This window comes from Papilio polytes, unplaced genomic scaffold (genome assembly GCF_000836215.1).
Source record: "Papilio polytes unplaced genomic scaffold, Ppol_1.0 DF820622.1, whole genome shotgun sequence".
Lineage (NCBI taxonomy): Eukaryota > Metazoa > Arthropoda > Insecta > Lepidoptera > Papilionidae > Papilio > Papilio polytes.
In genome coordinates, this window is record NW_013528582.1 from 1,466,804 (window position 1) to 1,481,088 (window position 14,285).

The 14,285-nt window shown below is 34.0% G+C and overlaps 4 protein-coding genes across 5 annotated transcripts; 3 read left to right on the plus strand and 1 right to left on the minus strand.

Annotated features, from left to right (window-relative positions):
* The first annotated feature begins 69 nt into the window (after positions 1 to 69).
* LOC106110450 (odorant receptor 85b-like) lies at positions 70 to 1,304 on the plus strand. Its single transcript, XM_013292279.1, has 5 exons — positions 70 to 281; positions 420 to 519; positions 610 to 714; positions 875 to 1,030; positions 1,142 to 1,304. The coding sequence occupies exons 1-5, from the start codon at positions 169 to 171 to the stop codon at positions 1,193 to 1,195; spliced, it is 528 nt and encodes a 175-aa protein (XP_013147733.1). The 5' UTR covers positions 70 to 168; the 3' UTR covers positions 1,196 to 1,304.
* A 204-nt stretch (positions 1,305 to 1,508) lies between these two features.
* On the plus strand, positions 1,509 to 4,602 carry LOC106110487 (conserved oligomeric Golgi complex subunit 2). The gene is made up of 6 exons (XM_013292336.1): positions 1,509 to 1,712; positions 1,797 to 2,024; positions 2,134 to 2,980; positions 3,048 to 3,253; positions 3,504 to 3,952; positions 4,316 to 4,602. Exons 1-6 carry the CDS (start codon positions 1,638 to 1,640, stop codon positions 4,587 to 4,589), a joined length of 2,079 nt encoding a protein of 692 aa, XP_013147790.1. The 5' UTR covers positions 1,509 to 1,637; the 3' UTR covers positions 4,590 to 4,602.
* A 138-nt stretch (positions 4,603 to 4,740) lies between these two features.
* LOC106110488 (DNA polymerase iota) lies at positions 4,741 to 7,229 on the minus strand. The gene is made up of 2 exons (XM_013292337.1): positions 6,762 to 7,229; positions 4,741 to 6,664 (listed from the first exon to the last, which is right to left on the minus strand). Exons 1-2 carry the CDS (start codon positions 6,770 to 6,772, stop codon positions 4,852 to 4,854), a joined length of 1,824 nt encoding a protein of 607 aa, XP_013147791.1. The 5' UTR covers positions 6,773 to 7,229; the 3' UTR covers positions 4,741 to 4,851.
* Positions 7,230 to 7,611: 382 nt separating this feature from the next.
* Positions 7,612 to 13,058, plus strand: LOC106110503 (protein phosphatase 1 regulatory subunit 21). Of its 2 annotated transcripts, none has more exons than XM_013292359.1 (9): positions 7,612 to 7,782; positions 7,858 to 8,052; positions 8,272 to 8,409; positions 8,905 to 9,138; positions 10,036 to 10,119; positions 10,188 to 10,382; positions 10,708 to 10,839; positions 11,011 to 11,106; positions 11,929 to 13,058. In XM_013292359.1, the coding sequence occupies exons 1-9, from the start codon at positions 7,717 to 7,719 to the stop codon at positions 12,073 to 12,075; spliced, it is 1,287 nt and encodes a 428-aa protein (XP_013147813.1). In that variant the 5' UTR covers positions 7,612 to 7,716; the 3' UTR covers positions 12,076 to 13,058. The 2 variants fall into 2 exon arrangements, with proteins under 2 accessions (XP_013147813.1, XP_013147814.1); XM_013292360.1 differs by having other exon boundaries at positions 8,905 to 9,126.
* The last annotated feature ends 1,227 nt before the right edge of the window (positions 13,059 to 14,285 follow it).

Genomic DNA, 14,285 nt, shown 5'->3' on the forward strand with positions numbered 1-14,285 from the left:
ATAAGGGTAGGCAACGCATCTGCAATTGCGGATGTCTATGGGCAGCGGTCGATTCGCCATTTTGGCGGACTCAGGTGGTCGCTTGCTCGTTATATATATTTTAAACTATACTATTACGGTTAGGGAAATTTCCCTTAATACCACAAATAATGTGTTAAATTAATTCAGATGCAATCAGTTCCATTATCTTCAAAGTTAACGGAAGAGCAACGGACCATGAGAATTTCGAACAATAACAAATTATTTGTCGAGTGCATTGACCAACACCAAACAGTTATTAGGTAAATAACATGAATTTTTAAACAAAAAGAAACAAAGCCCGCTTTTCAAGATCATCATAGCAACCAAAAGAATATTACACTATTCTGTGACCTATAATCTTTGAACTTTATAAAATTGTTTTACGATCTTGATTGCAGATTTATTGAAATTGTGGAAAATACATATCACGCTAATATATTTTTCCAATTAAGTGGTACGGTAGCTATCATCTGCATAATTGGATTACGTATTACTATGGTATGTAAAAACTTCTGTAATAACGGTTTTGTAGATAGTTTTGTCTTGAAACTGAAAGTTGATTAGTTTTATTGTTCATTATTTGAATAGTCGGAGCCTAGCAGTATTCAGTTCTACTCGATGTTGATTTATATGGTGACCATGCTGTCGCAGCTGCTCCTGTACTGTTGGTGTGGCAGCGAGCTAACTACAAGGGTAATATCACTGATATTATATCTTTTCGTTCAGTTAAAAAGACAACACGGCCAAAGCCATTAGGGCTTCATTACATTGTACAAATAAAAAACATAAAGTCAACTATAATTTCCTGGCAATCTCAAGTGAATAAAGCCACTGTCACTTACATTACTTTCAGAGTCAAGAATTAAGAGACTCCTTATATCAAAGTCCCTGGTACGAACAGGACAAAAAATTTAAAAAGTCCTTGTTGATAACAATGGAATGTATGAAGAAACCTATTGTATTTAAGGCTGGTCATTATATACCGCTATCTAGGCCCACATTTGTATCGGTTGGTATTTATTGGCTAATGAATGAAATCAAGAAATAAGATGCAAGTTCTCACAACAATAGTTAACTGTCTTTCTTGTCTATGTAAATAAATTAATTTGTATCTTTTTAGATTCTACGATCATCTTACTCGTTTTTCGCTGTTTTAAATCAGACGCACAATTAAAGAATAAATTGAATATGTGTTTTCACTAAATAAAGAAGTATCCGGGATCTTCATGGAACGCAACAGAAACCTATAGAAGTAAACTAGATAAATAATGAAGCTTGGCTTAATTAAATTTGTTGTTTTATTTAATTCCTACTGATTTACGATTAAGCGCAACTTCCCTTCTGTTTTAAACACAACATTTTGAATGGTCGGTTTTTATTTTGACTTGAGTTTGAAAATATGGGTGTATCATAGGTATGTAACTTACTTTTTTATATCGAGTGAAATCGATTCGATATTCTGTGTCATCAATATGATGTGTCAAGTTGTCAAAATCAGCTTACGTCAGTAAGTGAAATGTCAAGATGATAGTGGATTACAAGAGTAATTTCTGATAAATAATTTTAGCGAATTTATAAAAAGGTGCCTTTTAAAGCAATGTCGTTACTTCATTAAAATGGACAAGAATAACACCGACTTCACCTTGCCGCCGGCACGAGGCTTATGTTTCGATCGGAATGATTTTATCAAGGTATTACTCATTTGTGATTAAAAAGTACCATTACAACTTAACTATTTGTATATCTTGTATAATATGTGATTAAAATTGTTGCAGACTAATTTTTCAGTTGATACGTTTCTTACGGATCATCAAAATGTGGCCTCCTTGGAGAAAATGCGCGACGACCTAGGCGTGTATCTCAAAGTTTTAAGGCTCGCTATGATAGAGTTAATTAATAAAGATTACGCTAATTTCGTTAATCTATGTGCTACGTTGATCGGTTTTGATAAAGCAATAGTAAAAATTCAAGTGCCATTAGAGCAGCTAAATGAAGAAGTTGTTGTAAGTTGCAATATAAGTTTTATTATCCAGTAAAATAAAATCGTTGGTGGCATATGCAATATATTTTCTCAATACAAATTAATAAATGTTTAACAATCTTTGCTTTTAGAGTGTAAAACAATGTTTGGAAGATGCAATGAAAGAGTTGTCAATTTGGTTAAACCAGAGACACAGTCTACTGAAGAAGAAACAACTTCTCAAACACTACAGCCAGACTGTAAACAGTTTAAGAACATTGGAGACTGTATTGAGAGATATTTCTGATAAGAATAAATTGGAGCAAATAATTGTAGCGGAACGCACTGCCTTATTATACAATCAATTAAAATTCACATTCAGTAAATGTGAAAACTTACTGAGTTCCGAGCAGAAGGAACTATATAATGATATTGGTGGAAAATTAATTCAAATTCTAAATACATTGCTGTTTCATTTTTGGAATGAAAATGATGAAAACAATCTTTTAAAAACATTAATAATTTTGACAACATTAGATCGTATAAAAGAAACTGAGTTATTAATACGAAAGCAAGCTATTGCTCCATTATTACAGGACATTATTAATGAACCAGCATTACAGAGAAGCAAAGATGGTTTGCAAGGCATTTATACTAAAATATTAGCATTATTGGATACAAAATTAAAATTGTTTCTAACGGTAATGCAACATTCCACATTAACATTTCTCTCTAAGAAATATAGATTTTTAGTTAATTGTTTTTGGTGCGAAGTGGAAAGTAGAATAGAAGTGAATTTAGCATCTATCTTTGCACCGGGGAATCCACAGTTATTTTATAAGAGATACAGTGAAAGTATACAGTTTGTTAGAAGGTTGGAAGAGTATTGTGTTGCTGAAGGAACTGTGCAAATGTTGCATGATACAATAGAATACAAGAGTTTTCAAAAGAGATGGAATTTGCCAGTGTATTTTCAAATAAGATTCCAGGAAATTGCAGGTAAAACTTTTATTTTCATTTTGATTTTGGTTGTCTTGACCGTGAGTAAGCTTATATATCTTTGTAGGTGGTTTTGAGTCATCTTTAAGAAAGAGTCCAACAGTTGAGAACAAAGATGGGTTTATTCATAAAGAAACTTTAAAATGTTGGGTCAGTCTGCATAATTCTTGGTCAGATGGTATTTATATAGAAGCATTGGCACATAAATTCTGGAAGCTTTCGTTGCAATTGTTGGCCAGATATGCGTCATGGACAACTAATGTTTGTTCACAGGTTGGTGACTATATTTTTTTTACTTTTAAATATAAATGAACTTAGTTTTCCTTAGGTGCCTTGATGGTACGAGTACCTTGGGCGAGATTTCTTCGTCATTGTTTTTACCATTACTAGGGGATGGTAAAGATATTGATATTAGAGTAATTCACACTATAATGTCAGCATGGATTGCATCATGAATAATTCTTTCTACTTACCCTAAATAACTTCAAGTCTGAATTAACAGAAAATAATGTTATTGTTTCAGCAGGATTCCATACGAAAGTTGGAAACAACCGGCATAAACAACACATTGATAGATAACAGTTTAAACATATACATAGATACTCAAACATTGTTAAAGAAATTACCAGAATTTCTAGCACATGTTGAAACCAAAATACCAATTGAGAAAAGTAAACCTCTACTTAGAGAAAGCTTAAATTCTTCTATAGAAATCTTACAACTGACTGAAATTAAAATAAGAGATTGCATTGTGAATGAATTGTTCGATTATTACAATATTCAATTGAAACAAGTTAGTGACATACCAAGGCTCTATAGGAAAACTAACCGCAGTATACCTACAAAGCCCTGCGCTTATATTGATGTGGTTACAAATTCTCTTACAGAATTTAATGAGGGTGCAGTTAAAAAAATAGATAATTTGTTTTTAATAGGACTTTATGAAGCTTTATTTAATATTATGACAGTTTCGTAAGTATTTGTCATTGTTTTTATAGTAATTTTAACTCAATCATTAGCATATGAAAGATGCCAGTTGCAGTTCTGTACCACTGTAACAGGTCTTTATATTATTAACTAGCTATTCTCGCGACTTTACCCGCGTGGCATATAAGAAAATGGTAAAAACATGATCTATGTTACTCAGTGATAACATAGCTTTTTAATGGTGCAAGGATTTTTTAAATTGTTAAAGTAGTTTTTGAATTATTTCAATACGAAGATACAAATCTTTCCTCTTTAAAATATCACTATATATTTTGATCTATTGAAAGTTTACTTATTTATATAACTCTAGTTTTACAGTGTGGTTATCTTTTAACTTTATGATTTCAGGTACTATAAATATGTGGAAGATGTTTTAACCTCAGTGCAGAAGACCGAAGAGTCACTGCGAAGACTGAAACAGATCCGTGACATGTCTTCACAGCAGAATATTGAGAGCACCGGTATTACTGATGGTGATAAAATACGTCTGCAACTTAATGTAGATGTGTTAGCGTACACAAGGCTGGCACAATCCCTATCTGTTGAAGTACATAAGGTACAAAAGTTCAACGAACTCTCGTCTACAATCACTGAAGCTGTAAAAAATATAGAAATTAAATGATATCCCAGTTATACTCATTATTTATTTACTCTCCTGGCAACTATGTTACCATGTGTGGATAGAGGTAATCATAATTTTTGACCCTGTTGATTAATCTTTATTGTTTGTATTATTTTAAAGGTAGTGAGGATATTTATTGAAAATCAGGACATTTTATAACATAAACATTGTATTGATCTGCCGAATAAAAATTGTATGATTTGAAAAAATAGAAACCATTCATTCACTTATCACTTAAAGTAAACAAAATATATAACTAATGCTATTTGTGAACAAAATATTTCAAGATAGTGTTCGGTTTTGCTTTGTTCATGGTTCTAGGACTACTTCTAGGCAACTCTGAATTGGATGGATTCTTCCACATTGCCTTAAGTTCTTGCTGCATCTCATCAGGTAAGGCATTGAACACTTCTTTATCAACATAACTTGGACAATCATCACAATTACCAGCATCGGAAACATCTTTCATTGTGTCTGTGTCTGAAATTTCTTTAGCAGGGCTTGCCCTTGGAGTGAGAGATCTGTCTCGGGAGTTAAGTCTCAGCTCAGAGACCTTCTCCAGCTCCCTTGAATTCAACCTGAGTTCACTTACTTTTAATTTACTTGGTGATGCAACTTCCTCTTTAGACAAACATCTCCTTTTAGCTATCCAATTCACTTTCTTAGGTTTTTTCGGAGATGGTTCAACTTCAGCATCTGATAGATCTGTAGTTGTACTGCTACTGGGTGATGCTGCCGAGTAGTCCATTGATGAAGCAGATGTATCACAATCATTTGTGATGTTAAGCACAGATTGTACTGATATATCATTCATTAAGTAATTAACAATAGAACCTCTGCCTGTCATTCGCTCTTGGAACTTTGTAAAAGCCAGTCCTACTAATGTCAAATGGAATGGTTTGCTTAAATCAATGAGTTTGTTAAATAATCTCATAATTAAAGTCATTAACTTTTGTTGCCCCACTTCTGTTACAGTGGGTGTACCATTGTTTATGGTGAAGATGGAGGGAGAAACCTGACACTGCCTAGACTCTCTATGACTGCATAGTCTCTTGACATCCTTCTTTCTTAAAGTCACTCTTAATGAAACCGGAATGCGGCCATCTTCTCTCACCAACACCAGCAACCGTTGTAGTAATGTAATAAATCTTTCTTCCACCTCACTCTTCACGCTGACAGTTTTGAAACTATCTTCTAGGCCTATGCTCTGAGGTTTACCTGTTTGCTTCACTGGAGTATTGTCCTCCCCTAAACTGAGGTTTTTAAGTCTTACTGCCATGTCACTACTAAAATGTTTTTTCAACACATCAACAGAAACTTGCTGCAAGTCACTCACTGTTACTATTTTTTGTGATATTAATGCTTCGGTTGTTTTAGACCCAATACTTGGAATGGCTCGGACACTTTGCAATGTTGACATAAAACTGGACCCATGTTCTGGATATATTGTTGTTTGGTCATTCGGCTTGTGGAATGGACAGATTAACTTTGCTAACAACTTATTGTGTGCAACACCTGCACAGGTTGTAAAACCTAACTCATCAAATAATTTCTTCCTCATTTCACTGGCAATTTGAGAAGCAACTTTGAGACGTGTGTGACATCCACAGATACATTCACTCATAGGCTCACTGTACACATGACCAATAAGTACAAATCCATCCCCCCCATTCTTAAGTCGTTCCTCAACTAAATTTGTGACATCTATAAAATTCTCATCCATACCAAGTTTTTCAACAGGACACTTCCAATGTTGAAGCGCAGCAAATATTTTATTAGAGGCAGCCCTATAATTGTGCAAGTCTTCACCATTTAGTAATTTCAAACTGGGACAAACCTTCAGAGCATCAGTAACAAGCATACACTTCTTTATACCATATTTCCGGGCTTCATAATTACTGGTTACGACGATGTTTTTTTGTTGAATACCAAGAGGTTGTGAGCGCAGTTCGGGTTTTCGCACCATCTCCACTTGAGCATAAAAACAGTCTATATCAATGTGTATGATACTCTTAGGATGTTCGCTGCTGACCGACGAATGGTTGTAACAACTAGAGCTGCTTGATTCCATAATTCTGCGAATAAGACACATAGTTTAAAGGAAAATCACTTTGTTCTCTCTTGGTTGTTACCTGTTGCGATGTAACTTTGAACTATTTATCAGACGCTCACCTATCGTCCATGGAAACTTCATTGAAAGACGGAATAGTTATTATCCTTTGTAAATATGAAAAAACTGTTAAAAATTATTGTTTTTCTCTCATAAATTCCAAAATATTGATATTTTATATTGGACAATCACGACACATCAACAGAGATGATGTTACCATAAAAAAATTATATAGCGGCACTTTTGACATAGACCAACAATAACGGGACTTTACAAAAACATTACGTTGTTTTAATTAAATCGGGACTACCCCTTTATGATTATTATCTTGCAAATTATAACATAACTCATTCCCCATATGATCTAAGAATGATAAGGTTCATAAGGATCTGAAAATGTTCTACATTATTCTTGTCTTTAAAGTGTTGATGTGTGTGCTTAGGTTAATGTTAGATAGACTTTCAGTGCGTAATACTTGTTACATTAAGTAAGCTATTAATATATTTAAGTCACGTTGGAAAGTATTGAAATATATTTGATAAAAAAGCATTTGCGCGGCAATTAAGTTTTCACGAGCATAGATGATGTTTTACGATACTCAATACAAACGACAAGGGGTCGGGGGCGCTTAAGAGCATTTAGGGTTACCAGCAAGTAAACACATTTAAGGAAATTCTTCTCTCTCATACAAAAAAGACAAATTTAAAAGGAAGTACTTATAGTTCATAATCTAGCTACGAAATGCACATAACTTCATTTGTCTCCGAGAAAAACCTTAAAAGTTTTATAGTAACTTTTTAACCTTTTCATAAATAGTACAAAAATGTAATTTAATTATATAATCTTGCAAAAGAAGCTATATGAAAGGAACGTTCGTCAGAACGTCATGTTATTGACAAGTTGTCATTTTCATTATGACATTTTCAACAAAGTGGGTGTTCAGGACTGTAGATAATCGAACAAATAAACAATATTCTACATTACAAAGAACCGTAATGATCTCTTGAAACTCTAAAAATGGAAGGCTTACCTGCAGGAGATATACAGGCAAAGTACCAAAAGCTGGCATCCGAATATTCAAAGGTAGAGAATATAGATCAAACGTCGAGCGGCTTTTTGAAGCAAGTAATTGTGTAAATTTATTGTTTCCGCTTTCAGCTAAGAGTTCACGTGAAAGTTTTAAAAAAGGGCGTTCTAGATGAGCAAGCAAAGTCAAATGAACTAAGGGAAACACTAAAATCTAAGGAGAAAGTTATCAGACAAGATGAATTGGAGATAGATTCATTAACTTTTAGAAATCAGCAGTTGACGCGGCGCGTGTCCGTCCTTCAGGATGAGCTCGATGCTTTGCAGGTCAGTGCGCTTCGAACAAAACATTGATTGTAATCATACTTATCAGTGCCATTTTATATGAGTCATAATTTTATCTAACAATGTAGTATTATTGTTTTAAACTTTCTAATTAAATTGTAGTTGTTATATCATATCTATTTGCTTCTTAACATATTACTTACTAAGAATGAGCCATAAATTTTTCCTCCATCTCATAAAATTGTCATGTATCTTTTACAGAATAAGTTAAGTAAGAAAACAAAAAGTAAAACTGATGAAAAACAAACGACTAGCTCTGTGCCTGCACTACTCGACCCCGGCCTGCTGCAGGAGGAGCTGCAGAAGAAGATAATTGAGAATGCACAGCTTGCATCACAGGTATGACCACAAATACTTAATAAGTTGTTAGTTACAGCTACATTGTTGTAGAAACTTTATGGTGTCTTAATATCACAAGTGCAGAACATAATTTTAGCCATTGCCAGATCATAAAAGCATAGTTTTAAGGCACACACATGTTCACATTAACCTCCAATTGCAATAGTTGCCATAAAGTTTCACAGTAACCAAAGTTCTGGCATACACAATTATTTTTAATTGGCTTTATAATTATTCCTTAATTGACCAAATTAAGTATTTAAAAAACAGTAAACTGTCTTTATGTTTTACAAGCACACTTCACACAAATATTCATGTAATTCTAAAAAAAAAAAGGGGCATCTAATATTCCTGCATGTCAGATAATCTATCCAGTCATTTCAGTGATGACCTGGGACAAACAAGGTTTTGTGAACAGAGAAAAAAGAAATTGTTTTGCATTATCTGCAACATATATGTAAAATGATTTTTTCTATATAAAGCTTTTGCGTATAGCTTTCAGATAAAACCTTCGAAGTGGCCCAACTTAGAGCTTCCTTAGAGGATTACCAGAAACATTATAATGAAAGTGAGAGTAGATATAAATGTGAGATAGCTAAACTGAAGAATAAAATCCAAGAGATACAATTTACATTAGAAGAGTTGCAGAAGGATAGAGGACACAAGGGTGTAGCGACGGGCAGTCAAGCGAGCTGTAATGGAGACTTCTTGTCCGAGGCTGGTAGTCTGGTAACATTTTTGTTTTGCATTTTAAGTACTGTAGAATCTCATTATCTCGAAAGGGTGGGGAATTGGGGAAAAAGCTTCGACTTATTGAGTATTCCAACTAATAAGAAGTACAGTTGTAATTTATATTTGACTAGCTTTCGTCCGCGGCTTTGTTCGTGTGGAATTAAAATAAACAAAAGTGAGTAGCATACATGTTCTTCAGGACTATCCTCTACTTCTACACCAAATTTCATCAAAATCCATTCAGCCGTTTAGGCTACAAATTCTAACAAACATCCATCCATCCATGTAAACTTTCGCATTTATAATATTAGTATGACTAGGAATTCTGAGTGAAACATAATTGTTATTTACCAAGTTTGACTTCCAGAGCCTGATTTTTAAATATGTACTAAAATGCCCATGTGGGGGAAATTACATTTTGTTCAAGTATTGTCTAAATATTCTCAGTAATAAGATTCTCAGTATTAAGGGTTTCGGTGGGAAAATCATTATTTTTGTGTAACAATTTTTTTTGTTGACCAATAAACTACAAAAGTAGAATGTCATGCATGTTATTGTACTCACTGACGCTAGTGAGAGTTACCTATTTTAGTTGTAAACAGCCCTTTCGACTGTTACTGGTTTACTGCACTGTGCTTTAAATTGCACTAGTCTTAAGAAAAATTAGTACTGTGCTGTAGGATCGCGCAACACTAGATTATCGACATAAACGTCACATCCCTATCTGACAGCTGTCAAATGTCATTAGACGTATCAATTATTGTGTGCGATCTTGGCGGGATTTCGAACAGGATGTTTGAATTAATATCGCTAGTTACAATTAAATTTGTTATTTAATTGTTTAAAACTAGTTCTTTGATGATCTTTAATATTGAAGATAAATAACATTTCCAGATAGGCAGCGAGGATGCTCTTAGTTCTGTAGATGAGTTGAACATCAACGAACAGCTCAGTACAAAAGCATTCACATTAGATCAGGTAAGAAACACTTCACATAAATGATTCACACTTTGTCAACATAAAGGTGATTTAAATGTATATTTCAGGAGAATCAGAAGCTTCGTATGGAGTATGAGATACTGCAGATGGAGAACGAAAGCCTTAAATTAGAAATAGCTAAGCATGTTTCCGCAGCTCAGAAGAGGAAAGGAGAGAGTCATGATTCCGGAGACTTTAATACATTTAATGAGACCTCGGTGGATGGTGAGGGCAGGATGACGGGACTTCTTGGTAGTTTAGAGGTAATTTTTTTTTATTTATACACAATAGAAATGTTTATTAAATTGCATGCAGCAGTTTTATGGCAACACACATAATCTTATTTATGTTATAAATGCGAAAGATGAGATGGATATATGTCACTACCTTCAGAATGGTTCGACAGATTTGGATCAAATTAATAAAAATAACCTGACAAAAGTTTATTTAACGTTCTCCCAGACAGCCACCGGTCAGGCTGAATACTGACATACTGACTGAAATTTTGACATCTGTCAGTTTGATGCGTTAACGAAGCGATGTTTAATATTCGTTTCAGTGTTCGGCCATTAATTAGTATGTTTGCAGGTGCCGTTCACCCTGAAGCAGGAGGTGCAGGTGCGCGAGGAGCGCCTGCAGCAGTACTACCGCGCCAAGCTCAGCGCCGCACGCGCCGACCGCGACCTGCTCGCCACCAAGACTGAACATTACATTAACGAGGTAAACCCCTTTTTCCATCAGCCCTAACAGTAGGAGACGTAGTGGCGGTAACTAATAACTAACCAAAATACATTCGTGCACACACTTTTGACAGCTTAACGTGACAGCTGTCAGTAACATGACAGATGACTAACGTAATTAGGGATGTGAATATTCCCGTACCAATTTCAGTGCGAGATGTTGCGGCTGCGGTTCGAAGAGATGGAACGGGAGAGGGAGAGAGACGCGCTTACGGTTGAGGAGAAACACAACACTATTAGCAGACTGGTTAGTAGTACCTTCTAAGCATACTTTAAATCGCACTAATGCTAAACTAAATAAATGAAAAAGTTTAGATGGATGGTTGTTACTACGTATCTCCAAAGCAAAAAAATTGAAAAATGAAGATTACTCGAAAACGGTTAACTTTTGGATATTGCATATAGGGGTCAAAATTATCACAAATGATCCCATCTATTTCCTGCTAACGGGAATACGTCTCATTACCAATAACCCTGTATATTAAACACCTATTGCTAAATTAATAATTAAAATTAAAAATAGGAGCATTATACTTAATGAACAGGAGTATTGGTGCCTTTTCTGGTTCAAGGCGATTACGCAGAGGTTCATAAATTAAACCCGGGCTACTAAATAATTGTTCGCTAGGAACACTGCCCGGCTACTTGCATGATATTCGCATCCGCATGAACATCCGCACTGATTAATGCGGATGCGGATGCAGATGCAGATGTCCAAATCTATGCGGAAGTTCCGCATTTGCGGACTCGGATGCGAATATTCGCAACATCCCTAGTAAACATAGTCTGAAAGAACACATGACAATGTGAATTGAAAGTTTTACTGGATAATGACAATAAAATAAAGTTTTTATATCATTGCTTGCGACTTCACCCGCGTGAAATTAAAAAAGTAATAAAAAATATTTCCCATGTTACTCGCAGATAAACTACCTTGCCCTTACCCTTTCTAATGGTGAAAGAATTTTTGATATCGGTCCAGTAGTTTTTACGGAAATTAAATACATACAAAAATAAAAAAACACGAATTTTTCTCTTTATAATAATAGTACATTTGCGCTGTATTTAGGAGGAGGAATTACACTCGACGTCGCACAACTACGAGCAGCAGATGTCGGTGCTGACGGAGCACGTCGCTGGACTCAACGACCAGCTCGCGGAGCGCCACCACCAGCTCGAGCTGCTGCGCCACCAGCTCGCCGCGCGCAGGAAGTGACGTCACACCACACCACGTGCCACCACAACTAACAACCAATACGTCATATTAATGAAACATGGGTCAAATCACGTGAAATGTTCAGTAAAAGCCCCGAAAAAGTTATATCTCACGAAAATTTTAATAAGCAATATTTGATCGAAAACACCAACTTAAAATGCTAGTGAGAAAAGTCAAATTAAAATATAAGTATTCGTATGAAAAGTTTTAATGTTTACAAATGAAATAATCAAAAAAGAAAGAAGATGCTTAAAATGTCAGATCATGAAATCGATTTAAATTTTAAATCGATTTTTAATATGGTTTTTCATTTGTTGATTCACATCCCTAAAGACGTTGATCTGACAGCTGTCAAAGTTAATATATTATGTGTTGCTAGATAGGAATATTTAATTCGTTTAAACGTTCTAGTATTTGAAGAGTGATTAAATTGCACTGATAAAATTATGTTTTAATTAATTTGAATTTCTATCACTAGATAAATTTAGATAATTTTTCGGAAGACCTTGAGATTATTGGGAGAATAGAAAAGTAAAATGATTTATTTTTGTTTGCAAAGAGCAATAATCTGCTAAATAAAACAAATGTATCTGTACTGAATAAAATAACAAAATGTTTTTCTAGTAAACTTCACACATTTTTAATACATTTGACACAAGTTTTGATTTGAGACTTTTATATTTACAGCTAATTTTGACTTGGAAGTAAAATTTTATTTTAGTCCTTAATCGAAAACATTCCCAACATTTTTTTTAAATTGTTTTAACCTACAACTTTGAACCTTAAGATCTGTTTCCAATAAGTATTTTGCCGCGCGGTTATCGCACGACCGTCGTTTTGCAGCCGCGGTCGCGCCAGTGCAAATACACTTTATACCACTTACTGCCAAACTGAAATAATACATAAATATGATAATGCCACAAAAAGACCTGTACCACCAAAATTTTAAATTATATTTGTAAAAACCACGACAGTTTAAAGTTATATAAATTTTAAATTGTCTGATAACAATCCTTAGTGTAAAATATGTGATGGAAATATCGGCTTTTGTTCCCTTCAGTGACGTCACTTTTGAGCTATCTGAGCCTCTATCAGCCAGTGGTGGGACAGGCCCTAAAACTCCAAACTCAATTAAAATTTTGACGTCTGTCTGCGAGGAGCGCTGCTATCGGTTGGTTCTGTCAGAAAATATGTAAATGGCATAAAAGGAGGGCGCTAGTGAGCTATCATAACTTAGTTCCACTTATGTCCCTCAGCCAGATAACTTGTAAGTTTAAAATTAGATTTTCTAACATAATTTGTACCAATCATAATAGCTCATAGGCAATTATACAATAAAATTTGTTATTTTTATTTCTAGATCCCATTTTATTTTTTAAGGGAATAATTTAAGGCCTAATCCATTTATTTGTATTATTTTTAAAGCGGCTAGTGATCTATTTATAATGTTTTCATATCTTTTATATTAGCAAATAAAATGCTTCTCATTAGGAATTAAATCCAGTTAGTACTAAAATTCGATACTTTTACCTTAAATATTGTGTCCCCTTATTTCATTTTATTGTGCTTTCGGTATGTTATCAAAAAAGATTCAAGATTATTTAAATTTTTTGTAATACCGAAGTACTCAAAAGTTTAATTTTCCCGAAATATTTATATTTGTATTGGTAATAGTTGAAACAGCTTACATTTGAGTTTTATTCTTATACAAATCTAGTTTCAAGTATTAAAAATTTATAATACGTAAAATGAAAACTAAATTCATCTTAACGTTCAGTACAAAAGCAATATTAACTCGTGCTGTGTAAAATCTTTTGATAATTGTATATCTCAGCAATACTTGTTTAATAATTATTTCATACGTGTAAAGGAATATCCACTGCTGAAGCACATATAGATAATCATTTTGCCATCTTTTAAGAACATGTTTCTGTAATTGTTTCGGTGGTGGAAACACAGTGAAAATATCTATCAATCGTGTGACTAAAATCTATGTAATTGTAAAATGTTTGTATAAAACTGTACGTATGTATAAATTATTTTAAACATCTAAATTTGTGTATTATTTCACCATTTGTTTAGTTCGTATATTTCTGTATTCTCAGAGGCTAAGTTAAGGGTAACTAACATAAACCCAATTTTTAATCCCAGCATGTAAAATATTTCGAGTGTTGCCAGATTTTTTGAACTTCTTAAATAGTTGTGGCCAG

What these genes read in the sequence shown, in the direction of transcription:
- LOC106110450 (XM_013292279.1), top strand. Translation starts at nt 169, where the DNA reads ATGCAATCAGTTCCATTATCTTCAAAGTTAACGGAAGAGCAACGGACC. An exon ending in CAACACCAAACAGTTATTAG is followed by an intron (nt 282 to 419) that starts GTAAATAACATG and finishes TCTTGATTGCAG; the next exon opens with ATTTATTGAAATTGTGGAAA. An exon ending in TTGGATTACGTATTACTATG is followed by an intron (nt 520 to 609) that starts GTATGTAAAAAC and finishes TTATTTGAATAG; the next exon opens with TCGGAGCCTAGCAGTATTCA.
- LOC106110487 (XM_013292336.1), top strand. Translation starts at nt 1,638, where the DNA reads ATGGACAAGAATAACACCGACTTCACCTTGCCGCCGGCACGAGGCTTA. An exon ending in ATCGGAATGATTTTATCAAG is followed by an intron (nt 1,713 to 1,796) that starts GTATTACTCATT and finishes AAATTGTTGCAG; the next exon opens with ACTAATTTTTCAGTTGATAC. An exon ending in AGCTAAATGAAGAAGTTGTT is followed by an intron (nt 2,025 to 2,133) that starts GTAAGTTGCAAT and finishes CTTTGCTTTTAG; the next exon opens with AGTGTAAAACAATGTTTGGA.
- LOC106110503 (XM_013292359.1), top strand. Translation starts at nt 7,717, where the DNA reads ATGGAAGGCTTACCTGCAGGAGATATACAGGCAAAGTACCAAAAGCTG. An exon ending in AAGCATTCACATTAGATCAG is followed by an intron (nt 10,120 to 10,187) that starts GTAAGAAACACT and finishes TGTATATTTCAG; the next exon opens with GAGAATCAGAAGCTTCGTAT. An exon ending in GACTTCTTGGTAGTTTAGAG is followed by an intron (nt 10,383 to 10,707) that starts GTAATTTTTTTT and finishes GTATGTTTGCAG; the next exon opens with GTGCCGTTCACCCTGAAGCA.